The following is a 17,941-nucleotide window of genomic DNA, read 5'->3' on the forward strand; positions in this document are numbered from 1 at the left end:
ACATCTGTCTGGAACCTAGCATATTTTATCACCTAAAATTCTATTCTATATCTAAAAAAATCAACAAAATATGGAAGAAAAGTTGGCATTTCCAAATACTTACATTGTCTGTTTTTCTTCATCTTACCACTAACAACCACTTCTTTTCCAGTTCTAGAATGGCACTTAAACCAATACATAGGATTAACTAAAGACACTGAAAGTTTTCATCAAATAGCAGTCAAGACCAGAAGAGTTTCTTCCTTTTCCAGAGTCAGTCAGCACTTCCCTCCCAGGGCCCAGCATAGCACACATTTCAAAGGGGACCCTAAATTTCAAAGAAACCAAGAAGTCATAGGCACTGCTTCTTCCCTTCCCCACCAGCAAAAAATAAATAAATAAATAAATAAATAAATAACAAAAAAACCCTGGGAATGTTTCCATTTTAGGTTCTTTTTCAGCTATGCTTTAATGTCCTTGAAACATATCAAAACATCATCAAAACAAAAATGGAAGAATTTCCTTGAAAGCTCCCACGACTGCCTTTTATTTTAAAAAAATTAAAAAATATGCTGTACATATTTATGCCTGCAGTTCTAGTTTTTAAGATACTAGTTTCTTGCACACCCGAAATGACTACCATGTTATATGTCAATCATATGTCAGTTAAAAAAATATAAGGAACAGAAAAAACTATTAATTTAGCCATTTCATTCATTCGCCAATATTTGCTCACCATTTATTCTAAGGGCTGGCGATAGAGTAGTGAACAAAAGAGCCAATATCTCTCTTGCAGGGCTTCTTTCTAGCGAAGCAGAGTCAGACATGCAAATAAATAGATATATAATATCTCAGGTGGTGTCAAGTGCTAGTGAAGAAAAAAAAGGGACGGACTGCAAAGGGTACTATTTTATCTTTGAGAGTCAGAGAGGCTTTGGGGATGAGAGGGAATGTTCCAGGAAGGGAAGCAGTTAAGTACAAAGTGGGAGTATGGGGTGGGAGCTTGCTTGGACGGTTTGAGGAAAGGAGGGAGACAGGACGACAGGAGTGTTCCAAGAATGGAAGGAAATGAGCTTAGGGAAGCAGCCAGGGCCCAGAGCAGGCAGCGGTGGGGATTTGAGATACCCAGAATGAAATGGTAGCAGAAGAATGATATGATTGGACTTCTGGAAAGATCCCTTCTGGCTGCCAGGTGGAGGAAAGAGCAGGACAGAGGGCTGGCGGCATGGAGTGATAAGAGCAGCAACAGGAAAGTGGTCAGGAGGCTACTGTGATGATCAGAGGCAAGGGAGGGCCCCACCTGAAATGCAGAGTGAGGGGAGAGGGGGGAGCCCACCTGAACCCCAGCTGGAGTGAGGGCAGACGGGGCCTGAGCAGTCAGATTCTACATCCATGTTTCCCCCAGTGAATCTGAGAAGAGTTGCTAATGGGTTGGAGGTAAGGGTGAGTAAAGATCAAGAGTCAAAGATGACTTTAAAGGCTTTGATCTCAGTACCTGCACAGCTGTAGATACAACTTAGCAAACTGAAAACCTGAGAAAAAGCAGATCATTGGGGGAGAAGGTGGTGGCGGAGATACTGTTCTGAACATACTGGGTTTGGTATGTCGCTGAATACAGACGCAAGGTGCCAGCAGCGAGAAGGTGCTTGCCTCCCAAAAAATAAACGGCATGAGGAGCATATTCCCATGTTTTCTAAAATCTTTTTGAATTAGCACAGACACCTGGTGTTACATATACTCGTATGTACATTAAAACACTTATTGACACATCATTACTCTTGCTTCGTATCTCAGTATCCAGTTTCCAACCAGAGAATCTTGATCCCATAACAGGGGACTGAGAATGACAAGGTATTTTCAAAGGCGTTTTACCAGACGTTATTTAAGCTTCTGAGATACACTTTCCTGTCAGAAATCCCCCCTCCCTGGCCCCCACTGCCATCTACCTTGGCATCTGAAATTCCTCCATTTAAAAAAAATGTAATTATTCCCTCTTAACCATGTGTTACTCTTACATTCTGGCATAAACGTAAGAGTATGTATGTAGACTGTCTTTTAATGGAGACATTTTCTCATTCAGTTTGGCATAGAATAGGGTCCTTTTGCCAAAAGAAATTAGAAAAAAGAAGGTATGGCTTGGGAAGAGAAAGAGAGAAACCAACAACAGTAGGTTTTCACAGTGCAGCCCTGGGGACAGAGAATGGAGAGAGTCAGCAGGTGCAGAGGGACTGGAGACATTTGGGGGAGGGGGTCTGAGTCCTTCTCTACCCAGGTTCATCCCCGTCTTCCTCATCAACACCTTCCACATCTACCTCCAATGTAGCCTTCCTTCTGAACTCGGATTGTCTACTCCATTTGAACCTCCATTGCCACCTCCATTTGAACACCTCACTGACACACCATCTCAGTGCTCTGTTCTCTTTCACAGACATTTTTCTCCCGAAGCCTCCTTGGCCCAGTTAACATCATTTAGCATTTGCGTTTGGCTCAAATCCTCCTTCCCTTGAAGGCTCCCCCGACATCAAGGCCAGACTGAATTCACCAATTGTGGCCCCCATGCTCTCCCCCTCAAGCCCTTTACCCTGTTCTTAATTATATATTACTTGGGTCAGTATCTGTTTCATGTCAGAGTCCCCCACCAGACTCTGAGTCCCTTAGAGCAGATGCACATCTATGTTGCTCACTGCTATATGCATCACCAGATCTGAGCTCTTGGCTGGTGTACAAAGGGAACTTAATAAACATTTGGTAAATAAATGAATGAATGCTGCATTGGGTGCACAGACACCAAGTTGAAGGGTCACTGCTGAAGCAAAGTCTCTAAGGCACAGCGCATCAGCTCTAAAACACTGGACTGAGTAAAGTTGACTAAGATGGGTCCAAATTTATTCTTGTATTTGTTTTGTGTTTTGTTCATCTCATCAAACATCAACATTCAAAACCACAGAGGACACTGAAAGGAGAAATCAATAACCCAAAGTCCCAAATCAAAAAACTCAAGAAGTTACTGAACCCTTTGTTAGAGAACCAGCCACCAAAAAGGGAGCCCTCCCATGTCTATTGTGTCTACACAAAGCAAAAGTACTTGACAAACATTTCATTAGAATCATAGAGAAAGGAGATCTTTAAAAATGTCCTAGTAAGGTGAGATCTTAAAAATCAAAATAAAACAAATTTAAAAAAAAAAAGGCAAACTCATAGAAACAGCACAAAAGTGGTTGCCAGAGGCTGGAGTGTGGGGAAAATAGGGAAAGGCTGGAAAGGGAGTACAAGCTTTGAGCTTTAAGATGAATAAGATCTGAGGGTCTAATATATGACATGGTGACGACAGTTGACAACGCTGTATTGTATCACTGAAATTTGCTAGAAAGGCAGAACTTTAATGTTTTTACACACACAAATAAAAGATAACTGTGTGACGTGATGGATGTGCTAATTAACTAGCTGGGGGAGGGGGGGGTCCATTTCACAAATGCACTCACATATCAGATCATCCCAATGGACATTTCAGATACCTTACAATTTCACATGTCAACTGTATCTAAGAAAACTGAAACATAAAAGAAAACAAAACTTTCCACCCAGCCAAGGCCAGTCTAAATACACAATTTAAGATGTATAATAGCATGTAATGGACTCTAACCTCATAAGTGCCTCATTTGAATGGATTTAAAAAACCCAATCATACCATTGCAAGGGCTTTCATGGTTTTATCAGGGTTTTGGTCACTGTACTTTCTCCCCAGTCAGCCCCCACTGCCACGTTAAGTTGCTCAACATCAAAATTTCCTGCCATCAAGATTTCAGTGATAGGACCTCTGTGGTTGAAGAGGAAATTCAGGATTCTTTCTGTTCTTATGTGATTCCGGCCCCTGGCCTCCCTCCTCATGGCACTAAGATAGAGCTGCACCATGGTCTTAACCTTTAATAAGACCTTTATCAGGAGGATTAGTTGAATATCCAAAAGAATTCCAACTAAAACGTCTAGACTTAATTCACCAGTATGGATGTAGAAAACAGGAGAAAGGATGACTGCATAAAACATAGGGAAGATTATTAACAATGAACAGTATTTTCCAGTTTGTTTGTTAAATCTTGTATCTCAAGTATCATAGCCAATTTCTTTTAGGCAAGATACAACGCTTTCTGCAAATGGATATCAATGTTAAAACACATACAAGGGGTGCCTGAGTAGAACAACAATTGATTTAACATTTAATGTAACAGATGATCATCTGTTACATTAAATGTTAAATCAATTGTTGTTCTTAAAAAAAAACCAAAAGTGTCTGACTTTGACACAGATATCATGGTTCGTAAGTTTGAGCCACACATCGAGCTCCACACTTGCAGCTCCTCTCTCTCTGTCCCTCCCCCACTTACACGTGCTCACTCTCTGTCTCAAAATAAATAAATTAAAAAAACAGTAATAATAAAATAATAATAAATGCACACAAATTCACAGCAACCCCCTCTAGCTGTCCCAATATAATTGTAAGATTGATTTCCCTTAATGGACATCAGATAGAGAGCCCAGGTGTCCACCCTGGCTGTGTACCTGTGTGTGTCCAGTGTGGGGAGCGGCAAAGACTCAGCTGCTTGGCCATTTGCTAGCCGGTATGTCACTCCCCGAGGGGGGTTGCAAAATAGGCAGGGGAGCACCACTCCCTGTCAGGAGAAGCTAGAAGATCAAAGATCAACCGCCTGCAGGCAGGGTAGCTTCAGCCCCTCAGGCGCTGTGCTAGAACACTTTAGTCGGGTTCCTTTTTTACTCCAGTCTTAATCCCTTGACCCTGTTTCCTAGCAACCGACCTGGGTCAGCTGCCTTGTTTTCCCCGCCTTGAAGGCTTTATAAGGAACAGTTTTCTCAATAAACTCTCTCTCTTTCACCTGATCAGAAAACCGTGAGTTGTGTCTTTACTCTCTGTGCGTCCCTTTTCCTGCCCTTTCTCTCCCTCCCTCAGGAGAAGGACCTGCAACGATTCTCCGCCCTGCCGGTCAGGGCAGACGAGACAGGTACCGCCAGTCCCCGGGGATGAGCGGTCCCCGGCCTTCGGGTTACGACAGTCCATCACACAACCATGCAACAAACTCACACCGAAGGTCCCAAGACCCTTTTGTCATTGAAAATCCATTGGCAGTGAAAATACTGAGGCAAGACAGGAAAAACAAACATGCAGGAATGCAAATTAGTGGTATAAAAGAAAAGGACTCAACTCTCTGAACAGAATTTGAAATTTTCAAACACACCCAGGCTACATGTTTGTGCAAAGGTGCAGAATGTTAGACACACTTACGACATGCTTACAAAACTGAATTATTGTTCTCTGAGACCGATTAAAGTTTACTACCTCCTTCATCCGATGGTCTGGTTACCTCACTGCAGCATGAAAAGCTGGGGTAAATCTCGGATATTTCTGACTTGTCATCTCCCAGACCTGTCCCAAAAGTACTGCTAGAATGAGATCTAGAATGATGTCTCCTATAGTGACTCGCCTTTTCTACGGTGGAGGGAAAATATTCATACTTGTGATTAAGTGACTTGAAGAACAACACAAAAAAGTACTTAAAAGGGTAACAAGAAAGCAAAGCAGATCTCTTATACATAAAAATCCCAAAGCTCAGCTATTATAAGTTCTAGCCACCTATTACCAAACTTCAATGCTGTGTCAATAGTATCAAGACCAAACGATCGTTGATGCTCATTTTAAGTATAGATTTTAAAGGGAAAATGGTGTGGCTTGGGGGCGAAATTGACAAGATCTAAGAAAACACTTACAAACCAAAATGTTTCCATCAAATATAGAATCTGGTTTTACATAATTGTTTTTAAGAATCCCCAAGCCTATTTGTTGCCTTTTCTTTATCTTCAGAAAATTTAATGAGAGCTTGGCTGATTATGCAGATCAAACTGATGACAAAAGTATTAGAGTGCCCACTTTGCCTTGGGCTTTCCATTTTATTAATGTCAATAATTAAACGTAGAGTATAAATCAGGGGGTAGAGACAGACCCAAAGGATAGAATACATCTATTTATATTGTTTAAAATAACCGTGTAACTGCCAAAGCTTTCGTGTGTTAAACACTGTTGGAAAGTCTGAACTGTCAAATCATGCCATCATTGTACCCAGACATCCAAACCATTCAGTGTTGGCTTTTAATTAAAACCATGTGGTCTAAATTAAAAGTCAAATGAACTTGTTGCATACGCTATGAATTCTGCAGCGTACAAAACCTCAGAGATAAATTTTAAGGGTACTGAAGTCTATTTTATTTTAACACAGTCATGATGCTATATAGAACACCTCCCCACCATTTTATACATAATTCTTAACATCTACCTTTCAAACGTCATAACAATGCTTTCCAGGAAACTAATCTCCTCTATAACTTAGCAATTTAGCACTATACAAATAACCATTTGCAAAGCCCGGAAAACCTATAAAATCACAGTCACTAATGAAAAGCAGATATAGGGAAGCTCTGGACAGCGTTCAAAGTGAATCTAGAACAAACTAATCTAGGTAGGATATATTAAAAAGCCCTTTTTGGATTTTCAAATCCTCAGCTTCAAAATTCACATTATACAGCTGGCACCTTATGCCTCTACTGCTCAGATTAGCTGCATTTTGAGGACAAAACCAAGTAAATGGGGAGGAGCTCAAAATATAAAGCAGTACCAGAGAGCATATGGAGACTTCTAGACTGAATATTGTCTTCCAGGGGATCAATGTCGAAGATGGAGCCAGGGTCTGTGCGCCAAACTTTGAGGTCTTTTACCAAAAGAAAGAAATCAACAAACCAAGAATGAATTTTAAAGTCAGCACCAGAGAGTCAAGCGCAAGTCTAGAAAGAGATGCACGTAAGAAGTAGACACGGAAGAGGCAAACCCACTGTCCCGCAGACATCAGAGCACAAAGGACAGTCGCATCCACCAGGATCTGAGAAGAAAAGCTTGTGAGCAAATTTAAGTGGTCTGGTTTATTTTTCGTTGACCTTCTGTCTGCCGCCTGTAACTCATCACCCAACACACGTGCATACCAGACACCTCTCCGCACATCCCTGAACCCCCAACACTCGTGCTCAAAGAGGTAAAATGTTTGATTTAAACTCCTGATTAAGGACATGTGAGTAATTCACAGGAAGTGACTGAGATTTTTGTCTGAGAAAATAAAAAAACAAAAGCATCTCTCCTATGGGCGCCTGGATGGCTCAGTCGAAGAGTCCAACTCTTGAGATCCAGTCAGGTCATCATCTCGCGATTCGGGAGTTCAAGCCCTGTGTTGTCCATGTGGAGCCTGCTTGGGATTCTCTCTCTCTTCCTCTCTCTCTTTGCCTCCTTGCTCCCTCTCTCTCTCTCAAAAATAAATAAGTAAACTTTAAAAAATATTGAAAAAAAAACTTCTCTCCTAGAAATCAGTGTTTGATAAAAGGCAAGCCCAGCTTTCATTGGAAGCCAGTGAGCACAACCCACACGAGACACACTTATTGAAAAGTGCAGTAAAGCACAGAACTGAGTAAGGAAAGGCGAGGGATGGAAAGGTGAGTAAGGAGCGGCTTCCTGCTCTTAAGGGCCCAGAGATGGGTTCACTGCCATACTCAGCAATCAAACTGTGCAGGCCAATCGACTCTCCTATTTTAGTTGGAGGCAAAATCCAAATACAGTAACTTCCAGCTTTATCAGTGTCTCCAGTTAATGGTGATCGGGTCCTAAAAATGACCTGCACAGGGCTGTGTTAAAAAGAGGAAAAGTATAAATCTAGCTAAGGACCAGAAGCAGAGCTTGGGTAAACAAGAATTAAGGAACTGGAAGCAGAACTGTGCTTGTCGGTAACAAGTGTTCCGACAAGTGCTCACCATGTGCCGGGCACTCCTGTCGGTCATGACACACCTCACTTCAGTTAAGCAGTGGCACAGAACATTAGCCTGGCCAACGTTACACAACTAGTACATAGCAGAGCCTCCAATGAAAAAAGGAAGCGGAACATATTCACTAAGTCTGAACTGCTCAGAAAATCTCCAAACCTGCATTTCCTTGCCTAGCTCAAAAGTCCACTTGTGGAATGTAGTTCATTTTGTGGCTTCATAGGAAGTCCTCAATGGAACACAGTTTCTCCAAAAAGAAGAAATAGACTGACTTCCAGATTACCCAGTAAGGGGATAATTTAGAGACACATATGTTGTCTTATTTTTTTTTATTGTAATTTCTAGGAGCACCTGGGTGGCTCAGTTGGTTAAGTGTCCAACTTCAGTTCAGGTCATAATCTCACAGTTGGGGAGTTAGAGCCCCACCTGGGACTGTCTTCTGTCGCCCAGAATCCACTGTTCCTCTCTCTATCTCTCTCAAAAATAAATATTTACAAAATAATAATTTCTACCTCAGAGGTAATGAGTACTAAATTTTGAGAGCTCAAAGTCTAGACAATATCACAGGAGCAAGAATTCTACCATCATTCCTGGCCCTGTTCTAAGACCTGGTGTAAGCTGTGCAGGTGGTCAGCATTTCCACCCTTGAGGAATGAATCACGCCCTCGCACTCACTGTCCCTTGTGACATGTGAATGCAAAGCAATGAAACTGATTCCATAATGTGGTGCATCCAACTGTGGCTCAGGTTATGATCTCATGATCTCATGGCTCATGAGTTCGAGCCCCGTGTCGGGCACAGAATCTGTGTCTCCCTCTCTCTCTCTGCCCCTCTTCCACTTGCACTCTGTCTATCTGTCTCTCTCTCTCAAAAATAAACATTTAAAAAAATGTTTTAAAGAAAAGAAACTAATTCCGCGTTACTTTCAATAAAAACATCTCAACCCATCCATCCAACTTAATGTGATCCTTTTAAACAATCGACTTTGGAAGGTGTGCAGAGCTACCTGGATGGTGTACCAATTTGTCTGGAATTCCTCTTTGGAAAAGACTTTTGGATTCACTTAATAATCACTCAAGTAACTTATGCCCTGACTTCCATACTGTTGTTTTATATTAAGACATTTCCCTGTCAAATACACACTTCCCTCCTACAGCTTGCCTCTAAATGGCCTTTCACTAGTTCCAAAAAGCAAGCTCTTCCTTGTAAAGATGAAGCTAATCTAACATGGAGATTATCAGTGAGCACATTGCATGGTTCCCAAAAATATTTTCTGAGCTTTCGAACTGGACTAGCTACAAAAATTCAGACACTAACTACTCTGAGAACAGTCATTGGGAAGTATGGATCATTTGTATGTAGTGAAAAATCCATAATGTCCTTTCTAGCCCTGCCTTAGATTCCCATGCGATCACTGCTGTCTTAGCCACCATTCAAAACATTGTTCCAAAGATGCCCCCAGATGGACTAGAAGGAATAGTAAGGCGTTTCCTTCCTCTCAGATTTATGGCACTTGCAGACAGCTCCCAATTATCCTCATTCAGAGATAATATTCAAAAAAAAATATAACCTATTCATATTGTGAAATATCATCAGATTGTCTCTTGTACTTCCATCTGCGGTAAAAGTACCTACAGGAAAACAGTTCTGTTATTTCTGTCCCCCATGTAGACAATGTTTACAGTACAAGGCATTGCTCAAGTACATATGCTAAAGGAAAACAAAGAAATTGTTCGGCCTTTGTTATCACTCATGTCTGAAAATTGGGCTGCTTCTTGGCTTAACAAGTAAGAACACTCTTAAGACCAGAAAGTTACAGAAGAGAGAGAAGGTCCAATAATACAAAAGAGTTGCAATGATACCTGGCAAGTACCATGAATCCCATTCAACATGGTGCAAACAGTCAACACTTAACCTGTCATTTCTTTTCAGTTGGGCACCAATCCGACATTTGAGGATGAGTCTAATGAATATGGAGGCTGATTCTAAAGCGAGGGCAAGGATGGTCTCTGACTGTGCACACCCGCCGAGAAGGGCCATCGGCTTACCCACAATGATTCCGGGTCTCCTGTCCATCTCCACGATGTGAGGGTGGACACCCTTGTAGGCTGCGTCGCTGACAACCTGCGTGTTCTTCCTCACTCGCTCTGTCACGGGGTCATCTACGACAGGAGTGAAGCCTCTGCCCTTTGTCTTTTCAAAATCTTCATGATACTTTACCTGAAAAAAAGGAAAAAAACATTAACTCCGACTGAAGTTTCCTGATGGTTACATAGCTCACACAATTTTGATACAACAGCAACTGTTACAGGATCCACTACATCTAGACTAATTTCCACATATATGGGTCTTTTCCAATGACTCCAAAAATAGTGTCAAAATGTCCACTTCCCAGCATCAGAATTCAAGTGCTGATATTTTCACAATGGTTTTCCTCATTATGGTTAGAAGAAGCTCTTTTCAATTATACATAAATTGGTATATTGGTGAGAAGGTTTAAAAGATAGGTATTTTTTAATCCTGGTGATTTCCTAAAATGTACTAACTTGGGTACAAGTTTTTTAACCTTTAATAGGCTTTAAAAATGATATGCTATTTCCACACAATTATTTATGTGATTTTTTTTGTCTATAACTACAACTATATATATGTTTATAATTACAAGTATACACACACACACACATATATATACTTCAAAACATCTATTTTTTTCATATTCTGATATGGGATTAGGGTGATAGTTATTCAACTCTGTAAATCTTACTATACCCCACTGAATTCCACACTTTAAATGAAGAAACCTTATGGCCTATAAATTATATTTCATGCAACAGCTTTATGGAAAACATACATAATTTTTACATTCTTTGCACCATGTAAACATACCAAACTGTCTTAAAATTAATTGAAAAGAAGTCCGACCAAATGTCTTTCACAAAGTGCATTTATAGTAGTCATGTTAGAAATAAAAACACACCCCAAATATCACTGAGAAAAATTACTTTATTAGACTAAATATTTCCATTACATTTCAGTGTGATTAGAAAGTCCGCCCTCCCCCAAAAGGATGGGCCCATCTGGTTTTGCTTCACATTCATGCTTGTTAGTTATCCAATTAATGGTGAGAACGCCATCTATACACCGGGCAGTGTTGTTCCTTAGTGTGTTTTAGTCATGAGAAGAGGAGCTGGGTGTACCCTACCATTGAAATATGATTTTGTGCTTCTCTGACATATCTCAGACCAGGCGTATCTAAAATCAGACTTGGTCTACCTTTCATCCGTTTATGGTCCTGCGTATATTTTACCTGCAAAGGAAACAGTAGAACGCACTTAAACAGTAAGACAATTATAAGAAAAAAACATTACATAACTTTTTCAAACTTTCCAAATGAGTGACACATACAAAACGTCTTCAGAGAGATTCCCCAAGTAAGTTGTTCAGTGAATCACATACCATTCTAGGGTAACAATCTAGAAGTTTGCTCTCAAAGTTCACTTTTAAAAGCTAAAGCAAAAACAACCTAAATCTATTAACCGAAAATAAATGTCTGAATGACTGATATCCACTAACAGTGTAGTCAGGAAAGTGGTTATCATACTTAAATTAAACAGGAAAAATCCTAACTACATGAAACCTAAATTTGTTTTCCTGTTTCTAATATTTCCCCATTTTCCACCACAACACAGCTGAAGAACATAATCCAAGCCTAGGCATTCCTCTATTCCTTTTATTTTTTTCCCCACCGTGGAGGATAAGAAACAATGAGTATCAAATCTAATTTCCTTCTAAGCAACCATAGCTTGAAGGTAATTTACGTCAAATGCAGTCAGCATCTCTGGGCAGAAATGCCACTGGAGAACTGTAAACCATAAAACCTAAATGCTGATTCCCAGGCATGAGGCTCCCCTTGACAACTGACCAGCGGTGCACTCTATCTATGAAGCTAGTTATGCATGACATGAGGACAGCAATGACTGAGGACCTGAGGACATATGTGCAATTCGGAACCAAAACCCTGATATTTACTAAAAGAAAGCATACTATCCAAATAAGACACTGATGTGCACCACGGGCCTTTAATGAATAGCTGAATTCTATATTCAATGCATTTAAAGATTTTTTTCCCTCTAAGTCCTGACTCTGGAGTAATGAGTCATTTCTGATTTTGTTTTTCAGAGAACATCTAACAATCCACATTCAATGGGATACATCTGCAAAATGACAATTATTTAACTTACGCATCAAAGACTTCACCAGTTTCAAAGACACCGGCTAAAATAACATGAGTCATTGTTTAAATGAACATAATATAGCTTAAAACTAAACTTTGAATGTAACCATTGGTCACATCTGGAAATATCGATGTAGGGGTTGAAGGATGACGTCAAGTTGGGCCATGGCAGCTTTTGGAAATCATCTGAAATCACATGTGGACTTACTGCATGTATCACAAATGTCTCTTAAGAGTATGTTTCATTTTCAAGAGAAAAAAAAACAACAACAAAAGGACCGTGAGTAAAAAAGAACGCATCCTTTGTAACAGACCAAAATGAAAGAGCGACTTGCCGAACTGATATTTTCTTGATTCCTCTTCACTCTTTCCATTTCAGGAGTTACACTTAAAGCTGTGGCTCTTCCCAGCTGACCTTTATAAGAAACCTATTATTGTGGGGAATAAAAAATAAAGAGCACGGTGAATCAATTCACATAAATAAGAGTCTCACAGTAGCTATTTTAAAGAGCTGGCCGAGAAAAGGGGACAACAGGAAAAAGGATGGTATCAGAGAACTAGCCAGATTTAAAATGATTGCATCTTAAATCAGTTTCAATTCATCCCATTGGGTCTATCGCTGGGAATGACGTCACTGGATATGCACTCAAATCTATGGGCATACCATCAGGAAAGCTGTCATAAGCACTGGATCACAAAGGAATATGATAAGGAATGTCTTCGTGGGTACTACTTAAAGGCACTTGTACCCATATACTGTTGTAGTTTGTTAGTAATTAACTGCAGCAGGACTTTCAAAAAGATGCCTAGAGGGGCACCTGGGTGGCTCAGTCAGTTAAGCATCCGACTTCGGCTCAGGTCATGATCTCACGGTTCATGGGTTCGAGCCCTGCATCAGGCTCTGTGCTGACAGCTAGCTCAGTGCCTGGAGCCTGCCTCAAATTCTGTGTCTCCCTCTCTCTCTGACCCTCCCCTGCTCGTGCTGTCTCTCTGTCTCTCAAAAATAAAAAATTAAAAAGATAAAAAGATGCCTAAATAGGTGACCATCGTCATCCACAAACAGGTCGCTGTGCTTCCCACAACTCCATTCTTTCCTCTCAATAACCATGTGCCTCTTTGAGAGTAATGGAGTTCTATCAACCTTGCCTCTAAATATATCGGGAAAAGATGGGCACCTACTTCTCCAAAATACAGTAGTTAGGAAAAGCGCCAAACAATGGCCTGCCTCTGTTTTATGATGTGCTCCAAAGACTTCAAAGGTCTGAAGAATAAAATATTTCTTTGAAACTAATAGATTTCCAAATTTTCTCCTCCGGAGAATGCAGTCTAAATTTTTTTTAATGTTTATTTTTGAGAGAGAGAGAGACAGAACGTGAGCAGGGGTGGGGCAGATAGAGAGGGAGACACAGTATCCGAAGCAGGCTCCAGGCTCTGAGCCGTCAGCACAGAGCCCGACATGGGGCTCAAAGTCAGGAACCCAAGATCATGACCTGAGCCCAAGCTGGATGTTTAGCCACTGAGCCACCCAGACGCCCCCAGGGAACCCAATCTACATTTAATGACTTCCAAAAAGGATTCTCTCTGTGAACTACACCTATGGGTTACAAAAACAGAAGGGGGTGAAGAACAGGCCAGGAGTTGGTGCCTGAGTAAAAACTAACAGCCGTTTTACAAGTGGCCTGAGAAAAGGCCTGTCCCATGTGACCTATGCAGGCTTGCACGCTTTTATAACTTCCCCCCCAAGACCTCATCCAAAAATAAAGCAATGATAGCTGGGATTGGGTGGCGAGACTGGCCAGCCTAACGAACAAGAACACACAGAGGTAGGAAAGGCAGTGGGAAAGCGTATTTGAAGGGCCATCATGTGAGGAGCCCCTGCTGCCTCCCTTTGGGAACTACAGCAATTGTAAGCGTGCAGACAAGAGGGACTCGTGACAATTGGCTGACAAAAATCATAACTGGCTGTCACCGGGAACTCTGGAGCACAGAATGCCTGGCTACACCCACACCACCTAACACTTTGCAGCATTTCAAGGAGACCAGCAGTCAACGGAGAGCAGAATATCCGCTCAAGAACGTTATAAACGCAATCTGTTGACTGACATGTTGGGAATACATTCGCTATCATAAGGAAAAAGTTACTAAGGTCACACATTGCTGATGTTCTTCTGGTTTTCTTTAGCTCTCTTCAGCTCCGGTGGATCAGAAATTGAAGTTGCCTGTTTAATCTCTCCTTTGTATTTTACCTGCAGAGGATAAATGAGAAGTTTAGCAGAGAGCAGAATGGTCAACACACACACACACACCCACACACCCCAGAAGATGAGCCTCAAAATTAACTGTATCTTTCTACATTTGTTCCCTCAGTAGACGTGCATCAACCCATCAGTTCATATCCACACCGGGCTCCTGATTCTTCTGGTGTCACAAGCACAAAATGTGAGCTGCGCTTCTTGAAAATGTTTCAAGGGCCACCTGGGTGGCTCAGTCGGTTGAGCGTCCGACTTCAGCTCAGGTTATGATCTTGTGATTCGTGAGTTCAAGTCCCACATTGGGCTCACTGCTGTCCACCTGTCAGTGCAGAGACCGCTTAGGATCCTCTGTACCCCTTCTCTCTGCCCCTCCACTGCTTGGGCTCTCCCCAAAATAAATATTTTTCAAATAAATAAATAAAATGATGTTTTAATAAATATTTTGCTGTTCAATGCCAAAGCTAACTGAAGATTCCACAACTAAAAGCAATGGAAATATAATGAAGAAACACAGGAATGACGTCATTGCAAGAGAACCATAATGAAGTTGCCGGGCCAGCTTGGGGAAGACCATTTCCTCTCATTCTGATCTGGGGCTTCTGCCTTCAAAAAAAGCTAAAGACCTCTCCCTCCTGGGACACCTGAGTGGCTCAGTCAGTTATGTATCTGACTTCATCTCTGATCATGATCTCACGGTTTGTGAGTTCGAACCCATGTCAGACTCTGTGCTGACAGCTCAGAGCCTGGAACCTCCTTCGGATTCTGTGTCTCCCTGTCTCTCCACTCCTACTCCGCTTCTCTCTCTTTCAAAAATAAGATAAACATTAAAAAATTAAAAAAGGTCTCTCCCTCCTACTAACTTCCAAGGATATTATAAGGTTCAAGTGGTGTTCAGCCTGATTTTCTCCTCCACCTGGAAGAATTCACACTCAGATTGTAAAGTCTTTCAAAACTACCTGTTTGGGAGGAAGAAGGCTATTGTTTATATTGGTAAAAGTTCCATACAAGGGTCAAAAATATGGGGAAAATAACTAGTAGGGGGCATATGGGATCCCCAAGGGCATCCAGGGAGGCCTGGGGTCAAATCCCAGCTCTGCCCTTCAAACCTCGGGTCCCTAGCATGTCCTCTGACCTCTCCAAGACTCAGCTTCCCACACCTACAAACCAGAGAAATACCTTGTGCAGACCTCATGGGTTCACACAAAGCACTTAGCACAGATGCCATATTAGAAGTATCTCACGCTTGGTAACTCTCATTTCTTTATTAGCAATAGATTCCTGATGACTGATTAGTGTTTTCCATCTTATTTATAAGGTTCCCTGCCTACACGTGGTGTCTTAGAACCCAGTCAAGTCAGGTCTTCTCCTGCTCTATTCAAACAGATAAATTCTTCTTCTCAGATTGACAACACACCCACTTCTCTCCAAGTCCTTCCCTGAAGGTAGACATTTACCCACGAAACTTAGAGGTCCCTGAAGACAGGAACTGGCTCTCACCCACTTTTCTGTACCAGTAAGCAGGATCATGCCTGGCACATTGGGGTGCTTAACGAGGATTTCTTGAATCAACAAACACAGCTAAATTATAGCCGGACAATCCCAAACGTCCCGGATCACATGGGAGAACCAAAGTTCCTGCCCTTGAGCATGTGACTGTGGGAAAGGGCATCTGATGTGTAGAGGGTCAAGCTTTGCAGAGAGCACTGAGGGGAATGAGCATCAGTGACATTCGATAATACGGGAGAAAACACTTGCCGTACTCAGTTGCTCCTGGTTTCTCCTCACTCTCTCCATCTCCGGCGTGACACTCACGGGAGTGGCTTTGTGGCACTGCTCTTTGTACCGGAGCTGAGAGACAAGGTGCAAGACAGCATGGGATTATGTGAAGGAAACATGTACCCGCACTCGGCAATAGATTAAAAGAAGTGTCTCTAAGAGTTCACCGTGAAATGCCTATGGCTAGCAGACTTGACCATTGCAGCGACCCCCGGCTCCGAGCTTGTTCCTAACCAACTGTTCTGAACTCCGCCTTGGACTGCTATTCTTTGCGTGGTCTTATTTATCGGTGGCCTCTCTGAGTGTGATCAGGAAACAATAAATTATCCCATCCATGAGTTCATTTCTTCAGAGCACGAGGGCAACAGTATCAAATTACCATTTTGAATTGAAAAATAAAAATCCTACATTCTTCTCATTACCAAGGAGGGTGGCACCATGCCTGCCCCCCAGTGACAGGCTGTTACCACAGAAACACACCCCGAACTCCAAAGTTTCCTTATCTACAAAGTTCCCACATTGGAAGCCCTGCGCTCTGCTTCGCGTTATGGAAATTGTCCTGACCCACCGCGGTGAGGCGTTCTTTCTTAGCTGGGGGGATCAGACCCCAACATTTGTGGTCACTTTTCTGGCAAATTCCGCAACACCCCAGGAAATAAATGAGGCTCCAGCACAAAGAAACATAATGGCAGATCTGTCAAATGAATTTTTGACAGGAAAAAGTAAAATTTGGAGGTTAAAATCCTATTATAAGGAACTCCACAGGGATGGTCTTAACGATTTTCAGAGTTTAAATTTGGTGTAAGGGAATTTTTAGTATTTTTTTGGTAAGACATCACAAGACCTTCAGGTCCTGCAGATAAAATGGGCTTGAGATGCACACCCTTAGCAGTGAGTGTGCCGGTGAAGAGAAGCTTGACAAGCCTGGAAAATAAATGACACAGGGTCAGGCCCCTTCCATGTGGTGGCTTTCCTCAGTGGGCGACTTTCTTTGTGCTGTGCTGTGTAGTTGAGAGTTTAGGCAGATTCTGTGTCTAAGATAATTAATTGTCTGCGTTCAAGTGAGAAAAGAGCCAGCGTGATCTGTACGGCAGGCAGGATAGAAGGAAAGATCACTCCAAGTAGAGCTCAGAGGGGAAAAGTCTGCTAAACAGCATTATTGATGCAAGAGCCTGTGGTAACCAATTTCTGGTGGGTATAAGTTTGGGGACATGAAACTGATCATGGCGACTGTTCATGTCTTGTTTTCATCCATTCACAAATATGCTATGTGCTCTCCAAGTAATCATACCTCACCTCGTGGTCTGGTTCCTGTTTCACAGATAAGAAAATTGAGGCTGGGAGAGGTTGGTGGCTCATCAAGGTTATACAGCGGGTAAGGTCTGGAGCCATCAGGCCAGGGTCCACATTCTTCCTGTTATTCCGTATTGTCCAAATTTCTACCACGTGCTCACTGCTTACCTTATGTTGGGCCAGCTATTCCCCTGTGTTATGATTTGCAGTATTCATCTTGCATTAAATTAGGTCCCTATTATTTTCAAATAAAGTTATTTTACAGGGGTGTTATGGTTCTCTGATAAATTGAAAACTAGTCAACTTCCCTTTAGAAAAAGAGATAGAGGAAAACAATATAATCCCTCTATCGTGGCCTGACCATGGGCCGAGCACCTATCATTTATACATGAACGACACTTTGGGAAACACGGGGGCTCCCAACTTGACTCCTCAGGGCCCGAATTGCAATTTCTCTCTGCACCATCATCTTCTGGCGTCTTTCATCGCATGCACCCATCACACTAAACCTGCCCCTTCTTGAACAGGACTTGGACTCTGA

General features: G+C 41.9%; 1 protein-coding gene across 9 annotated transcripts in view; it reads right to left on the reverse strand.

Moving 5' to 3' along the window:
* The window catches only part of NEBL (nebulette), a 355,587-nt gene that overhangs the window by 23,135 nt on the left and 314,511 nt on the right, over window positions 1–17,941 (reverse strand). For 5 of the 9 annotated variants that reach the window (XM_029953719.1, XM_029953722.1, XM_029953721.1 and 2 more), the window contains 7 exons: window positions 16,087–16,179; window positions 14,233–14,325; window positions 12,415–12,507; window positions 11,048–11,152; window positions 9,894–10,065; window positions 6,660–6,752; window positions 5,330–5,479 (listed from right to left, as the gene is read on the reverse strand). In XM_029953719.1, the coding sequence (XP_029809579.1) occupies window positions 5,330–5,479; window positions 6,660–6,752; window positions 9,894–10,065; window positions 11,048–11,152; window positions 12,415–12,507; window positions 14,233–14,325; window positions 16,087–16,179 (799 nt within the window). The remainder of the gene's footprint in view (window positions 1–5,329; window positions 5,480–6,659; window positions 6,753–9,893; window positions 10,066–11,047; window positions 11,153–12,414; window positions 12,508–14,232; window positions 14,326–16,086; window positions 16,180–17,941) is intronic. The other 4 variants (XM_029953724.1, XM_029953725.1, XM_029953720.1 and 1 more) reach the window with 3 other exon arrangements.

This window comes from Suricata suricatta, chromosome 10 (genome assembly GCF_006229205.1).
Source record: "Suricata suricatta isolate VVHF042 chromosome 10, meerkat_22Aug2017_6uvM2_HiC, whole genome shotgun sequence".
NCBI lineage: Eukaryota > Metazoa > Chordata > Mammalia > Carnivora > Herpestidae > Suricata > Suricata suricatta.